This window comes from Notamacropus eugenii, chromosome 4 (genome assembly GCF_028372415.1).
Source record: "Notamacropus eugenii isolate mMacEug1 chromosome 4, mMacEug1.pri_v2, whole genome shotgun sequence".
NCBI lineage: Eukaryota > Metazoa > Chordata > Mammalia > Diprotodontia > Macropodidae > Notamacropus > Notamacropus eugenii.
Genome location: NC_092875.1, coordinates 292,393,073 through 292,410,963, shown reverse-complemented (window position 1 = coordinate 292,410,963; position 17,891 = coordinate 292,393,073). Strand labels below are relative to the sequence as shown.

Sequence of the window (17,891 nt, the reverse complement as noted above, 5' to 3'; positions counted from 1 at the left end):
CCTGAGACTCAGCCATCCTGTCATATTATTATTGATGATAGGTCAATGTAGATGAGGGTTCTTTTCTCAAAAGAGATAAAATTCAGTGTCAAATTTCATTCTAATTCATCAAATATGTACTAAGTGCCCATCACGTTCAAAGAGCTGAGGATGAAAAGAAAAATGAGAAATATTCCCTAGTTCTCTTTGAAAATACTTTTCTTTCTTCATTAGTTGGTGTCGATCCTTTGGATGTTTTCATTTTTTTTTCCTCAGCAACTAGAGAAAAATCCAGACCTGTTCCTCTCTCATGTCCCTCATTAATATTCCCACCCGTTTTACTCAACTTGCAACTCCATTCTCTTTTCCCAGATTTCTCTTTACCTACATTTACATTGGTACTGGACTCTTTAAAGTCCCACAAGGCCAAGAAAGGCCTCCCTCAGTTCTTTACTATTACATCGTGTAATGGAGAGTTGACATCTTCTTCTTTCCAAAATGTGACTGATCTAGCATTGGACTCCAGGCAGGGGCATCTCCCTCAGTGTCTTCGGTCCTGTGAAAGTATCTTGCATTCTGGATAGAAGAAAAACTTTAAAGCAGAGGTCGATTGATGGGACTTAGCAAGTGTTTGTTCTTCCTGCCCTTGGAATGGAATATGAAGTCTTAATAAACAATGAAAAATAAACTGTAAATCAAAATGTTGTTCAGTCATTGCAGTATCTGACTATGACCCCTTTTGGGGTTTTCTTGGCAAAGATACAGAAAAGTTTGCCATTTTCTTCTCTGGTTCATTTTTACTGAGACAAAAGAGTTAAGTGACTTGTGCAAGGGTCCCTCAGCTAGTAAGTATCAGAGGCTGGAGCTGAGTTCCTGAAAATTAGTCTTCCTAATTCCAAACCCTATGTTCTATCAACTACACCACTATGCTGTCCTATTCAGTCTTCTCTCTGCCATAAAAAGCTATGTAACCCCAGGTTAATTTCATCTCTCTGAGGCTCCCTTTCAGGAGCTATGAAGTAAGAGGGTTCCATTAAGTGATGTCTAAAGTGCCTTCCAGCTTCCAGGTTTAATACTAATATTTATAAATGGCTTTAATGTGTTTTTTAAAATATATTTGTGCTTAATCTACATATTATCATTTGATCCTCCCCAAAATTCTGTGAGGTAGGTCTTCCCAAATTATCATTCCTATTTTACTAATAAAGACACTGAGGCTTAAATTGGTGAAATGACTTGCCCAGTGTATCAGGCTTTGAATTCAGATCTATCCTGATGCCAAGCCCAGGGCTCTAAATTTTTTCAGTCTATTGAATCTTACTATTCCACTATAATGAACTTCAACAGGGACTGGATCTGTATCAGATAACTGTATCAAGTGTGTGAAGTTGTTTTTGAAAAGGGGGTACTGAGCTCTTTTCCACAGTGTTCAGTAGCAATAAAGAGAAAAAAAGTGGATTTTTGTGTGTATGTGTGTTTTGTTGTTTTGTCTCCTCCCTCCCCCCAGGCTATACAAGTAAAGCCCCAGAGGTTATTTTCAGCATTGTACTACTCAGATAAACTCCTCATTAGACAACAAATAGTTAGGGACCTGTAGTCTGGAAGATACGGGTTCATATCCCGTCTCTGACATTTGCTAGCTGTGTGACATAGGCAAACCCATTCACCTCTCTGGGCCCGGATTTCTTCATTGGTAATATTAGGTGGGACTAGAAGACCTTCAAGGATTATTTGAGCTTGACATCTATGATCAAGTTAATCCCTTCATTCTGGAAAGAAATGATTAAAATTCAAAGATGGGCTTTGGGAGTGGGATGAACTAAACCTATTTCAGTGCATGTCAATAGGTTCAACTGTCAGTTTGAAACATCTCAACCTTCCCCTCCTCACCCCCCCAGTAAAGTCTCTAGCTATTTAAAGTACCTTTCAGATTGCCTGACTATATACAAAAGAGAGAGATGGAAACTTAGATTGATGATCTGGCAATTATTCATCAATAATCAATACCAGTAATCTTAGCAGTTCATGATAATAAACTTCCTCTTTCCTGTTTTGACACTCACTCACATATATCATCACTTTCAGTTGTACAAAATATTCCCCTCTCTGGCAGATCCCTAGTGGAGGTGATGCAAATATTACTATCCCCACTCTTCCACATGAGGAAATTAAGACTCAGGAAGGGCAAAGAAATCTGAAAAAAGCGAGAGGGAAAGGTAACCATACAATTAATGTCATTCTTGCTAAATCATTCAAACCTGTAATACTGAAGACTCAGCTGATAGCTGGCATGGTTGAAGATGCCCTGGGAGAATAGGTTAGATATAGAAAAGTCACTGTGTTCAAGAGTCACTATAACAAAGCAGAGACAAACAGTATTGGTGAAATTTAATTTGATTTTATTGAAAACTGGAAGTTGAATATGGAACACAGAAAGTACTGAACAGCTAGTCTCAGAAGTTGGGTTCTAGTCCCTTCTCTGATTCTTAGGAATTGCTAGGAGCCACACCTCTCCTCTTATTGGTAAGGAATTGAGGCTCAGAGGTCAAGGGAGTTTCTCCCTAGGTCACACAGGTGGCAGAGTCAGGATTCTAACATGGTTCCTCTACCTTTGAAGTCGGTATGCTCTCCGTATTTCTTTTTATTATTATTTTATCTCTCTGAGACTATTTAAAAGGAAAGGGGGCAGGGAGAAGAGGTAATTCTTGGCTACCTCACAGGGCTGTGTAAAATTCAAATGAAATTCAGTGAACATTTATTAAACATATGTTGTGTGCGAAGCACTGAGCTGAGAAGAACAAAAAAGAAAAAAAAATGAGAGAAGGGTACAATCCCGATTTGAAATATCATCAAGGTAATGAATTCTAGAGAGGAAAGGCCCTACACTGATGAAGACCATTAGTTATTTAAAGGTTTAGTTGTGCTTGGTCACATAGGCAGAATGTATCAGAAGCAAGACTTCAACCAGACCTGAGAACTAGCTCTTTATTCAGGATGTCTTGCTGTGACTTCTTGAAAAGAGAAGAGTAAATGACCCCTGCCTAAGAAGGCTTGCGGTCTAGTAAGGAAGTTGCTATATACATATATATACATACATATATATATATATATATATATCTCAATAAATGTGACTATAAAATAATCAAGATAAGTGCACAAGCTGGTGAATTGAAGGAAGGTCCCACTGTGCTGGCTGGGGCTCCTAGGCAGAGTTTGGACTGTATTCCTTAAATAAGTGGGAACAATCCACTGAAGACTTCTGAGCAAAAGAAATAATTCAAGAAAGACAACTGAAAACCACAAAGCTCTCCTAAATGCATCATCAAGAGTATTCAAACGCACAACCCAAGTAAGAACACTACCGATTTCTGGGTTTCTTTTTTTACCTCAGTCAAAATGCAATTGGTAAACTTTTCTTTAAAATGGAACGTACCTGAAAAATGTAGCTAACTTAAGGAGATGTGTGAAAGCGAAAAGTCGTTACTATGCTTTCTTTTAAAAAGGGGTTGAATTCTGTGGCGGGAAATATGCACCGGATGTGCTAGGGTCAGTCTGTTTCTTCAAGAACAAGAAAGTGAGTATGGCCAATGCGGAGTTTAAGCTTGGGTACCATTCTTCGGACTGTTTAGAAAAATCTAGCACTCTCCCCTCCATTAATCTTTCTTAAGAAAAATACTTCTTTCCGCACCTGTATAAACAACCCAGATTCAAAAACCTATATATCTGCTCCTAATGCGTGAGACGCTGTATATATTTATAGTGATAGTTTCGGGGCAGTCTTAGGCGATGAGTATAGCTGGGCTGAGCAATCTCCTGGAATCTTGTGGCCCTCCTTCCCCCTCCCTCCTGCTGATCCCAACCAGACAGCGTTAGCTGTGTGCGCCTCAGCTCCCAGCCAAGAGCTCTGGTTACAGCTGTATCCTTGACGAGTTTTTCCTAGCAGGAAGGGCAGGTGAATGACGTCTTTACCAAGCTCACTCTTTGAAGTAACAATTCTCCAACCCTGCTGCCCCTTGCCTCCAACTCTGCCAAAGGCCGAGGAAGGTATAGACAACAGAAACTCAAAGAAGTTGCTAACGTGAAAAATCAAGGCAGTATCGAGGAAAAGACACCAGAGGCTAGGCTGAATTGATGTCTAACGGATGAGGTCACAATTGAACTTTCCACCTGCCGTGCGTTTTGTCGGTTCGTTCTTTCATTCGTTTTAACTCAATCTTATGGGGTTGAGCGTATTTGTTCTGTAATTTTTGCACTGACTTCAGGAGGTCAACGAACAAATAAACTTTGGTTTCCTAAACTGGTGGTCTTCTACTATATGCAAGACCATTCTTCTTTCCAAAGATAGATATAGGACAAAGATAGAGTCCATACCCCTGATTTTTTCCATATAGGGAACTATCAGATAAGTAAATTCCCTCCACCAATGCAGGGCAGTACCTGTTCTATTGCTCCAGCAATAGAGTTTGTTACCCACCCATCATACAGTCAGTACCAGTCACAGATAGGTCTCCCAGGTCTCCCCGGCTTCAAGGTCCACTACCTCACTTCCGAAGAATCTAAAAATCTCTAAATTGGAAGGAAGCTTAAAGGTTTCAAACCTTTGATCCATTAACCCTCCTGAACATCATCCCTCAAGTGTTCTTTCCCATACCACTGGAGTAGAACCAGTGATGGGAACTCACTACCTTATGAGACAACCAAGTCTCTTTTCCAACAACCCTAAGTGTTAAGAAGTCCTTCCTCCAAATGAATCCGAATCCGCCACCCGTTTGTTTTCAGCATGTACTGAGGAAAATAAGAAAATAGAAATGTAAGCCAAAGCTAAATTGATAGTACCAGGAAAGTGCTTTACTCATTACCTGTATCTGACAAATAAATGTTCTACTTAGTTTTACATAGGATGGTGTTGCAAAGGAAGGAAGGTAGATTGAGTCTGCTCATAGGAAAATACAAGAAAGCATATCTATCTTTGTTTGGTTCTTTATCAGGTGTTTTGCTGATAAGGCTCCTGCACCTAGCGGGTGCTCAAAAACTGGTAAAAAAAAAAAAGTGATAGTTTTTTAAAATATATATATCTCTTTGTGTGTCTACCTATTCTAGCTAGATTCACGCTCAGCAGGTTAAAAGCATCATCTGCTTTGTGCATTTTAGAAAAGACAAACCCCACTCTCTCAGTTATTACCGATGTATGACCGTGAGCCTTTCTGATGCTCAATTTTCATATCTTTAAAATCACGGCATTAGACTAAATGATTTCTAAGCCCTCCAGTCCTAAAACTCACTATCATCTGTCGAGAAAATAAGTCAAACGTCCCTCGAAAGACAGGGACAGATACTAGTGAGGTTTCACAGATCGCAGGAATTCAGAATGGAAAAAGGTTAGATGATCATTTAAACCATCTCCATTCTCCATCGTCCTTCGAACAGATCTGGAAAATGGGAAATTAACTATCCAAGATCACAGAAATACTAAACTGTAAAGCTAGAATTCAAAGCAATGCTCTTCCATGTAAGCAGTGTATGCATGTTTTTCCCCAGGCTAATTAGAGATCTAAATACCGCTTTAAAGCTTATAAAAGTCATTTGCACAGTAACGTCAACCCAATGAGGGTAGAAGTGCCAGTGATTTCTTCTTCATTTTACCGAGAAGGAAACTGAATTTCAAAGAGTTTCAGTGATTGCCTATAAACGCAGAGGTAGGAAATGTCAGACTATCAATCAGGTCTTTTGACACCCCTTATGGACTTACAGGGATGACTCTTCGTTTTAAAAGTGCTGGAAAAAGACAGAGGAAGACAGACCCTATAATGGTCAGAGATTCCGGGCTACTGAGAGATTCTTGCTCGACAGTTTTTTCCCCCATCCTGCTTCCTCTTCGGCTGGCTGAGCTTTCTAGCCCCTGTTGCAATATTAGAGCTGGCCAGAGGGGCTGAATGAATGGTTTACTGGAAAAGTATCTCAGTCGTAAGGCCAAGATAAAGTACAGCTTGCTCCTGGTTCCTAACATCGTTTCCCCGAGGGACTACTCCTGGGTAGTGGGGAGAGGCTGGAGTGGTCTGCATTCCCGCCCACTACTTTCTCCTTTTGCTAATAGAAAAGTGGTCCCCACCCCTTGCCCGCTCGAGCCCCACCCTGTCTATCCCCCTCTTCTTTCTCCCAGATGGTTTGCTCCGAAAGCTGTGGATAAATTCTCTTGTCAAAAGAGGAAGCCCTCCGCACATCCCAGCGGAGCTAGACTGTCCAAGACTCAAGTTTCTCTTTGTTGCGCTCTGGAGCGCACACCCCTAACCAAGGTGTCCGCGTCTGCGCCCGCGTTAGGGCTCCCCGCCTTCGCCCTGCGGGTTGTCTGCCCTCCCTACTGTGTGACGTTTGAGGGAAAGTGGGGAAGGAAAAGGACTGGGTGGGCTGGAGCGGAGGTCAGGAGGGAGTTGGAGGCTCTAAGGGGGCTCGACTGACGCGATGTCCACTGGCTCGGTGAGCGACTCGGAGGAGCTGCCTGACATGGAGCTGCGTGGGCTACAGCTGGCGTACCCAGCCCCGACGTCCTCCAAGCGACAGCCTCGTCGGGGAGGCAGCAGCAGCGAGCTCTACCCCTCCGCGGACAACTCCTCTGCAGAAGAGGACGAAGACGAGGACGTAGAAGAGGAAACTTGCACCCTGGGGGCGGCCCGCGGGGCAAGCGTCAGCTGCAAGAGGAAACGGACCCGGGGAGCTGCAGGAGCCAGCGGAGGCTGCAGTAGCAGCGGCAGCGGGAGCGGTAGCAACTGCACCAAAAAGTCTCTGCTGCCCAAGGGCTCTTCTGCGGAGTGCAAGCAATCTCAAAGAAACGCGGCCAACGCCAGAGAGAGGGCCAGGATGCGAGTGCTGAGCAAAGCCTTCTCCAGGCTTAAGACCAGTCTGCCCTGGGTCCCCCCTGACACCAAACTCTCGAAACTGGACACACTCAGACTGGCCTCCAGCTACATAGCGCATCTCCGGCAGCTGCTGCAGGAAGACAGATACGAGAACGGCTACGTGCACCCCGTGAATCTGGTAAGAGGGCAGAAAGCGACTACCCTCCCCAAGACTGGACTTTTCCTTAGCCAGCAGTGCCTAGATTTCCAGCACACTCTTCAGCTTTTTTTTAGGGAGGGGGGTAAAGAGGGAATGCATAGTTCTAGTGGGAGAGACTTGCAGAAAAGTTGTTTTCTGGGGTGTAGAGAGGACAAATCCGACTTGCCTCTAAAGGAATCCTGTGACTTGGAAAAATGTGTTTCCTCTAAATAGAGGGAGAAGTTCCTCCACCACCGCCCTCCCCCCCTCAAAAATCCACCCAAATTATTGTTATGTTCTCATCGGTTTTTTGTTTTGCTCACTGTGTGTGATGCTACTTCCAGTGACCTCATGTTTGGCTGATTTAATAGTTCCGGTCTAATTCTCAGTTAGAATCCAATCCACTATCCTGCTGAAATCTTGCATTGCAAATTGCCCCACCTGACTCTTTCCAGTTAATTATCTTTCCTTCCCCTCAGATGCTATGCTGATTATTTAAGATGCCTTTCTGCGGGACAAGGAAAAGGCCGAGCAGATAGATTTTCCCCGGCTCTTACACTGTCAGAAATGAGTTTTTCGGAAAGTCCCTCTCAGAAAAGCCAATTTTCTGCTTGAGAATAGTCCACATTCTACTCTCCCACTTCAAGAACACCAAGTGCCCCAAAGTTTACACTGTGAAAAAACAGGTGGAGAACTTGACCTTTCTTTTGTTTTGAAGACCTCAAATAAAATAAAATGTAATACACAGTAAATTTTCGACCTCAGACATAGATTTAAAAACAGCTCTTAGACAAAGGCTCTCCTAGTGTTCAGGAACAAGTTAAACTCAAGTCACTGGGCAACAACTAGCACCTGCAGATGAAATTCAGTCTATTAGGAGGAAACATCATTGGATAGTTAACTCCTATTCTAATATATTGCACCGTTTTTTACTTGCAGACGTGGCCATTCGTGGTTTCAGGAAGACCAGATACTGACACCAAAGATGTTTCAACAGCCAACAGATTATGTGGAACTACAGCTTAAATGGAAGGACTGACTAATGAATTTAATTTGGATTATTCTTTAGACACCTGTTCATGGGGGGAACAAAGAAATGGTAACAGTAACCTCTCTGCTTGTAAAATTAAAATGATTTCTTTCCCTCCTAACCAGAGAGTTGGAGAAATATGGGGATATTACTAGGAAGGTCAGGGAGGTGAGGCTCACAAGGTAGAATTAGGAGTTAAATGCGACTTTCTCTGAATAACCTTAAAGGAACCACAGCCCTGGACTACTCTAACCCATATCTCCTGTAACATTATCAGTAGTAACTGCCCCCAGAGATTTGTCAAAAGATGGCTTTAAAACCTTTCAGGAATATACTGTATTATGTAGAGATAAAAACCCAGACTCAGTGTTTGTCTATAAACTCACCAGAAGCAGTGTTATTTGCACTCCAGTGCCAAACAGTATTATAATATAATTTCATTTAGAAACAAAAAAGCAGATTGATAATATATTTGGTTGATAGCTCTTGGGAGCTTCTATCCTTTGCAGTAGTGATACATTAGAAACAGCTGCGTTTTTACTGTCTTTTAAAAGTACAGTCTTTTCATGGAATACATGCTAGGTCCCTATTAGCTTCCCCAATATGACTAGAACAGTTTCTTTTTTAACATTTCCAGTTTCTGCACTGAATTATATATACAGGTATAGATCCCATTCCTATCAACCTCTCCCTCCCCCACGGATCCAGAGAATTTGGAGCTGAAAGGACCAGAGACATTAGACAATTCCCCTCTCATTTTACAGTGGAAGAAGTGGAAAATGAGAAAAGTGAAATGATTTGCTCATAGAATGGGGGTTTAAGCCCAAATCCTCAGAAACCAAATTGCATAGTCTTTTCAGGGCACTGTCCCACAGGCCATGGTCATGTCTTCATAGTGAATTTATAATAGCAGATCTTTACCTTTTTTAAAAAAAGGGATTTAGGATCAATATTTCTTGGGACAAAATTCAGTGCTTGATTTTAACTGAGATCTAGTTCAGAGAAAAGAACTTTACATACAATACTGTTTAAAACTCTTTCAGTGGCCTGGGAAGAATGGTTGGGTTTGTTTACATTGTTACATGTCAAGTTTTTGTCTTCTTTGCTTTGGGGCTGATATCCTGCTGTAAGGAGAAGTTGCCCTCATGATGACTAGCAAATGTAAATAACTTTATTTTTTTATGAGTAACATTAAAATCATCATTACAAGGAGCCACCCCTCCCAAGGGGCACCCTAGTGTCTTCTTTCCTGCACAACACTACAAAGGTGTATGTCTAAAATTCAGTTTGAAATTATCTTTTGCCTTAAGGACAGAGTCACATAATTTTCAAAAGGATGATGACTGCTCCTCCCCCCTCCAACCCTCAACTGCTTTCCCCAAATGTTGGTGGTCATAGGTGGGTAAATCCACCCCAATGTTATCCGTTAATAAAATACTTGTCTTCTGGATGCTCCACTGATCTGGAGACACCCTGTATCACCTGATACTGGCATAGCTTAGATCTAGCAAACATTCTACATAATTGAGTGTATGATTATTTGTGAGTCAGTCACATCCTGTATATGAAGTGATGAGCTAGGAAACAGATCATGGCATAATGTAAGCAATTAAAAGAGCATACTCTGGCCTCATAGGATTGTAGAATTTTGAGCCAGAAGAGACATCAGAGATTATCTCTTTTCAGGTAAAACTGAAGCCTGGAGAGGAGTGAGTCTGTCCTCAAGTAGAGATGTCTAGTAGAAAAGGAATGAGGCTAGTTCTGATTGGTTTCTAATGGTAACACTAGAAGCAATGGGTAGAAGGTGCAGAGCAACTTCAGGCTTGATACAAAGCAACATGTCTTAATAAATTAGTTATTTAAAGTGGAATGCTCTGCCTTGGGAGATTGTGGGTGGTCTCCTTCACTGGAGGTCTTCAAACAATGACTGAATAATCATTTGGGGAACCATGTTAAAGGAGATATTATTTTTCAGGTATAGATAGTTAAAAAAAAGAACTAGTAAAGATTTGAACCAAGGTCCTTTGACATCAAATTCAATATATTTGAAAAGCACTTTTTACTTTTCATTTGTCATTTTATTTTCTATACAATTTTGGGAGGGAGGGAACAGAGACTCACTATGACTCTATCAAGTATTTGAAATCTCCTGTATGCCAAATTTGTAAGTATGAATGCAAGGGAATGGTAAAAAATGAGAAGATACTAAGGGATGGGGAGAAGGGAGGGAAGAGAGAGAGAGAGAGAGAGAGAGAGAGAGAGAGAGAGAGAGAGAGAGAGAGAGACTTTAGTTTGCAATAAGTAGCCTTTTACTGCTTATGAATGCTTTGATATTAAGGATTTCCACATGAGACTCACTTCTCAGAAACTGTTAGAATTTTGATCTCAGTGAGGACATATGAGCATCGTCATAGGTTTGTTGCTGTGTTCATGCTTCATTGCCGAAGAAGACCATGCCATCAGAGAAATAATGACATGACTTGCACTTGATGTTATTTTGAGTGAGGGAGGGCTGTGCAAGGTCACCAGCCTCACTTCTCCAAAGCCATCTGGATTCAGTGACCAGATATTCCATCTTCATAGGCACTGAAACATGGGATGACTGTCCTGGGATTAAAACAGCTTTTAAATGTCAACCTACATTAGAAACCTCCTCCTACTTCCTCATTTTACAGATGAGGAAACTGAGATTTAGAGAGGTCATGTGATTTGCCCAAACTCACATGGGTAAGTAATGGAGAGAAATAGGAATTAAATCTAGGTTTTCTTACTCTAAATTGTCATCTTTTGACAAATTTATTAAATGGTCTTACATGAATCACTTATGAATAGGTAAAATTGTTTCCCAGAAAAAGCTACTTTTGCTAGCTGGTTTATTTGTGTGTGGGGGGGAGGGGGTCCCATGTGGGCTGTAGGAGGGCTGATTTAGACAAAGGTAAGGTTAAAACTTCGCAGCTAGGTGGTGCAATGAAAAGAGTGCCAGGTCTGAAATCAGGAAGTCTCACCTTCCTGTGTTCAAAACTGGCCTCGGATACTTCCAAGCTATGTGACCTCGGGTAAGTCACTTCACTCTATTTGCCTCAGTTTCCTCAGTTGTAAAATGATCTGGAGAAGGAAATGGCAAACCACTCCAGCATCTTTGCCAAGAAAATTCCAAGTGTCAGACATGACTGAAAAACCACGGAACAACAAGCACCACGATTAAAACTAATGAGCCTGTTTGCCTTAATGCAAAGGGAGAAATACTCTGGAGGAAAAGGACGTTTATCAAAGTAAGTTAACCTTAGACAAAGGTTTTGAATTAACTGATGTGACACTTAAAGACAATAGAATTTATGTTTTGCATTAGTTTTTGTTCCAATTTCACTTGCAATTGTCAAATGACTATTAAGAGAGGGGGAAGGGAGATAGGTTTAAGTAGTGTGTTTCGTTTGTATAGTTTAAAGTATAAAAACTTAGAAAAGAAGAAATAAAATACTTAATGTTTGGGGTGAGTGGGATCTGGGTGTACATAGTAAATGCTAAATCTCACACAGGTACTAAAACATGAAAACATATAGATGAGATGCTGCCATGCTAACCCATCTCTCTCCCCTCTCCCCTATTTTGTAACCATCCAGAGGGTAACTGAAGAAAACATATTCCTCAAATATCACTTTCACTGCAATTTCTGCATGATTTCTAGACTAAAACATTATGTGACCCCTTCCCCAATCCAAAAAGTTTCATTTGTAATAAATCATATTAGATAAGATGGTAGATAAAGCTGCTATTCTATGTGTAACAATAACTAAAGGAGAGTCTTCATCATCATAAAATATTTCTTTTATAAAGCCAGCAGAGAGGGAGTGGGGGTTTTAAGTGGTGGAGGAGACATTTCAATCACAAACTCCATCTTAAGTTTCTCAATATTTCCTTGGGGTGGGAGGAGGAAGGAGCCTTTAGATTATGTTTGATGATTGCTGATATCAGCCCCAAGTAGATGACCTTGAAAAGTCTGATAAAAATGATAATAATAATTAAATTGAATTTGGCTGCTGTAAGTTACGAGAACTAAGAGGAAAAGTGTGTTTGTTACTGAAAAGAGGTGGAGGTTGGATTGGGGAGGGAGCTCCTCCATGCTATTGGAAGGGTAAATGTCAGCATTGGAAGTAAACATTCTTTGAAATATTGAAATAAGGCAAATGTCCACGTTACTGGCTACACTCAAAGTAGCCTTTTGTATAGTCAAAGCAGTGATGTTTTATTGATGTCAAGGCAACAAAAATCCCCTTTTAACACAGACCTCTTTGCTTATATGAATGTTTCACCCAGAACTCATTTCAGAACTCTCATTTTGAAGCATTCAGTCTCGAAGGGCACTGATATGACTGTGAAACAAACTGCAAAAGTCCGAGCTGGAGGGAAAACTTGTACAGGGTGTTTGCCCTTGATTTCCTACCACCTTATATCATGTTACATTTTTTTTTTCCTTTAAAGTGCTGGCCCCTGCAACAAAAACTGAAAAATTATATTTGCAATTTAAAAACCATATTTTTTTCAAACATAAGTTTATTTGTGATAAATATCTTTTGCACTATGAACCATCACCATGGCACTGTGCTAAGTGCTTTACAAATACTTATTTGATGCTCACAATAATCCTGCAAGATGAGTGACGTTACTGTCCCCATTTTACAGTGGAGGAAACTGTGGCAAACACAGGTTAAGGGACCTGCCTAAGATCACATAACTTATATTGTCTGAGGCCAGGAAAAATATAACTACCATTATGTTTGAGATCTAGACACCACTTTACCCAAAAGCTCTATTCCAGGGCATCTTCATGGACAGCTATATGGTACAGTGGATAGAGTACCCAGCCTGGAGTCAGGAAGATTCATCTTTCCTGAGTTCAAATCTGGCCTCAAACACTTACTAGCTGTGTGACCCTGTTTGCCTCAGTTTGCCTCATCTGTAAAATAAGATAAGAGAAGGAGATGGCAAAATCACTTCAATATCTCTGCCAAGAAAACCTCAAATGGCGTCATGGAGAGTCAGGCACACTGCTGAAAGGACTAAACATGAACAGGGCACATTCAGTCCTTGAGCTGTTTCTTGTCTAGACTCTATCTTTCCTTTCTTTCTCTTATTGAGCACAAGCACTTTGATCTAACTGCAGATTAACATCCTTTTATATGTTTCATATCCTTGTTCTTCCATGTCATACCTACTCAGGGAAAAAGAAAATCACCCAAATTTGTCTACTCCTTTTTACATGTAAGTAGTTGCTTGCTTTACCTAAGCAACTATGGGTCAAATAATAGGGAACATCAAGATTTTAATGACATCTAGATAACCACATGAATCAAGTAAAGAAAATTCTTCAAATGAGAAAAGTTCCTTAGGCTAACTCAAAAGTCAGATTTTAAAAAGTTAGACTTGTTTCCATATGTACTAGAGTTATTATTAGGGAGGGAGAGTGGAATAGAAAAATTGAAAAACTACTGCAGTCTTAGTGTTCATTTATATTACTTCATGAATGAGCTGAGTACTCTCAGCATTTCATAACGGGTGGAGAGCTGAACTCCTCCTAGTGAGGAGGAAATCTGGGTTCAAGACTTATCTCTGACTCATAGTGACTCCATTGCCCTGGGCAAGTCACTTAACCTCTTAAGTCCCTTCAGACCTTCTCTCAGATACATTTCAGAGAAGTTGTTGATCTGCATTAGTAGATATTGGTGTAAAGAGCATACTCACCTGGGTGTCCTTGTATCAATGGTATCACAGGCCTTGACCACTAAAAATGATTTATCAATAACTAATTTTTTTGGACTATAAGAATACAGCATAATATGAATGGACACTGTGCTTATTTGTATTAAATCAGATACTTTTGCAATACTGTAATTCAGGCATGGGGTAATATTGATTAACATACTTTTTTTCTTTTTTTTTAATTAAAGATACCCAAGATAGGGAGCATATTCTAAGCAAAATATAAGCTTGTTGAGTGTAGGAATCACTTTGGATTTTTGTTGTATGCCTTGCACCTAGCACAATAACTTGCATGTTAAGTAGATGCTTAATAAATGCTGTTTGAATTAAATTTAAATGAATATAGTTGATATAATTCATTCTTTGGAAGCATGTGCTCTATGTACCTGAAATTCTACATGAGTCCCTGCTCTGGTCATGTTCACCAAAGTGACCTTATTTTTTGAGGTGTTCTTAAAGGATATTTTTACTAATTTCTTTTATTTTTATATCATATTCATTCTGATCATATCCCAGCCTCTGACTCCCATTCCTTATCTATTTTGCCTTCTTTTGTAACACAGATTTGTTTGTCAAAAAATAAAAATAAAACTAATTCATTAAATACAACCAACACATCTGACAACATAAGCAATATTCTGCCGCTATAGCTTCCCGTACCTAAGTCTTACTATGTTTCTCTGAATTCTCCATTTTTATATCTTATGGCACAGTAAATATTCCATTATATCCATGTACAATAATTTGTTTAGTCATTACTCAATAAATGGAACCCTACTTTGTTTGCAGGTCTTTGCTACCACGAAAACACTGCCATAATTATTTTGGTGTATTATCTTCCTGTCTGACCACCTAGGGATATAAATGCCCAGTAATGGGCATATATACCGCTACAGGGGTGGGGAACCTGCCACCTCAAGGCCACATGTGTCCCTCTAGGTCCCCAGGTGTGGCCTTTTGACTGAATCCAAACTTCACAGAACAAATCTGTAAAACTTGGACTCAGTCAAAAGGCCACACCTGAGGACCTAAAGGGCTACATGTGACCTCCAGGCTACAGGTCCCCCACCCGTGCTAGTAGATCACCACAATAGGATCTCTTGGTCTAAAATTTCATTAAACTTTTATGTGTGTAAAGGTCGGGCTCTCTATGCCCACCCTAATTAAATAAACACCAAAGGCCTGGCTACTCTGTCAATCAACTAACAGTTAAACAAGGGAGGAAAATGTCCTTAGTCAATTTGGTAGGAGTGAAGTGTTTTGATTTTTGAATGAAATCAGATGATGCCACATGGGAATTGTTTTGTCCAAAATTGAATCAGGCCTGCTTTAGGTGCTTCTAGGCTTAGGAATGGCTTGAGGAGTCATAACTCTATGCCTTTATCAGAGGGCTTTGAGGGGCAGAGGGTTCAGAATGACCCTAGAAGGAATATTTTTCCTCTCCTCCATTGTTAACCAGTTGATAACACTTTTGAACTCTGCAAGGTCAGAAGATTTGGAGTTTCCATTAGCATAAGTAGCAGTATCCTCAGGAACAGTAGAGACTGACAAGGTCATTTGTATTACAAGCCGAGAGACATGAGGACAAATTGTAGACACCAAGGAAAGGCAGCTAGGGACTTTATGGGAATACCAGAAAGGGAAAAAAGTATTTACTCTAATGAGGATCTACGAGTTTAGCATTTGGCTACATGTGCTTTCCAAGTTTGAACCCCTGAACCTTACAGGCCACATGTATGCAAGGGAAGTGTCTATCACCAGTTTGTTTGTTTGTTTGTTTTGAGGGTTAATTGGCTTGTAACTACATATTTTTCCAACTTTTTTTGTTGTTCAGTCACTTTTTCAGTTGTGTCTGATTCTTTGTGACCACATTTGAAGTTTTCTTGGGAAAGATACTGGAGTTGTAAGCCATTTCCTTCTCAGTAAATGTTCTTTTGTAAAAGAACTACTTGATGTCAACTAGCTGATCAATAATAGAAAACACATTGAATGGGGGCTCATGAACACTAGCACTAGAAGCTCCAACCCTTGAAGGACTATAGGGTCCTAAGGAGAAGAGTTACTAACTGCAATCTTGGTACCCACCTTGGTCAGTACTAGTTGCTGTTGGGAGAGTATCCCTGAAAGGATTACATAGGCTTTCATTTCACCAACAAAGTGAATATTGTTACCAAAATGTATACTTTACTAAATGGCAAAATGTTGAACTAGGCTAAACTCTAATAACATCTTAAACTTAGTATGTACTAGATAAAACTTGTTGTTTTTCCTCACAAACCCAACTCTATTTTTTGTTGTTCAGTCATTTCAGTTGTGTCCAACATGATCCCATTTGGGGTTTTCTTGTCATGGATACTGGAGTGGTTTATTATTTCCTTCTCCAGTTCATTTTACAGATGAGGACACTGAGGCAAACAGGATTGACTTGCCCAGGGTCACACAGCTAGCAAGTGTCTGAAGTCAGATTTGAACTCAGGAAGATGAACCTTCCTGACTCCAGGACTAGCACTCTACCCATGTGCCACCTAGCTACCACATCTCTCTACCTTTCTTTATGTGTTTTTTCCCCTAAGGTTTAATCCTTCCTTCTAGTCACTCTACTTTGCAATCCTGAAGTTATCTTCAAATCCTCACAATATCCTAACCTCTATATCCAATAATTTTCCAACTCTGGACAGTTCTCACTCCATGATAGCCCTCACATCTATCCAATCTTCTTACCTCATATGACCACCACCCTAGTTTAATAGCTAGCTAGCAATCATATAGTCCTTTAAAGTTTGGAAAGTGCTTTACAAATACTCTCCCACACAGTAATCCTGGCAGGTAGGTTCTATTATGAATCTCTGATTTATAGATGAAGAAACTGAAGCAGAGAGTGGTTCTGAGGGTCACAGTGCTAACAAATCTCTGAGGTCAGATTTGAACTGAAGTCTTCCTGACTTCAGGTCCAACACTTGATACTCTACATGAATAAATTATCTCATAAGAATAACTAGAAACTTATATAGTGCATTAAGAATTGCAAAACACTTTAGAAATGATATCTCATTTCATTCTTATAACAACCCTAGGAGGTAAGTGTTTACTGCTATTATCCCCATTTTACAAATTAAGAAACTGAGGCAGAAGTCAATGGTCACATAGATATGAATTGAAATCTTGCAGATTTCAGGTATAGATCTTTACCCATTGTGCCCTTTGACCGCACCACTGCTCATCACCTCATCACCTCTCACATGGTCAACTGCTATAATTTTTTAACTGGTTTCCCTTCCTCCATTATATCCCCATTCCAATCTATCTTCCATTTACCTGCCAAAGTGATATTTCTAAAGTATTTCAGTGGATGGAGTGCCAGGCTTGTAGTCAGTAAAATCTAAATTCAAATCTGAACTCAGACAGTAGCTGTGTGCTCCTAGGCAAGTCATTTAACATCTGTCTGCTACAGTTTCCTCATCTGTAAAATGGGGATAATAGCGCCTACCTCTCAAGGTTGTTGTGATGATCAAATGAGATAATTTTAAAGTGCTTAGCATAGTGCCTAGCACATAGTGAGCACCATGTAAATATATTATTATTAATTATTAATCTTCCCAAAAAGCACCAGTGGTTCCTTATTTCCTCCAATATGAGCTAACAACATCTTAGGACTTACTGACTGAACCCCTTCTTACTAATTTTATCTTGATTGTGATGATCTAAGGGTGTCTTTCATGCTGGTTGTTCTAAGAGTATTTAGTGAAGCATGTTCTGGGCATCAAAATTAAGAATTAAGTTTCCTAAATCTACAAGAAGGTGAATACCTCTTCCATGTGATAGCCCTTCTTCACTTGTAAAAAGACAGTAGATTATTTTTAAGTTCACGTCTAGTAAAAAAATCAGTTTTGTTTTATTACTAAGAAGCATAGATTTTCACAGTTCATGGTTAATTTGACAAAACAATTTAAAAAATAAAATTGCAATATGTATTTTAACCTTGGTGTGCATGTAATTGACAAAAAGATGAGGTTAACACAGTACATTCAATGTAATCATTTCCAAATAAATTTATGACTATTGATTTTTATAGACTGATACTAGATGAAGCTCT

At 40.0% G+C, this 17,891-nt stretch overlaps 1 protein-coding gene across 1 annotated transcript; it reads left to right on the top strand.

Annotated features, from left to right (window-relative positions):
* Window positions 1-6,200: 6,200 nt before the first annotated feature.
* MSC (musculin) lies at window positions 6,201-9,253 on the top strand. The gene is made up of 2 exons (XM_072599510.1): window positions 6,201-7,011; window positions 7,951-9,253. Exons 1-2 carry the CDS (start codon window positions 6,439-6,441, stop codon window positions 8,035-8,037), a joined length of 660 nt encoding a protein of 219 aa, XP_072455611.1. The 5' UTR covers window positions 6,201-6,438; the 3' UTR covers window positions 8,038-9,253.
* Window positions 9,254-17,891: the final 8,638 nt, after the last annotated feature.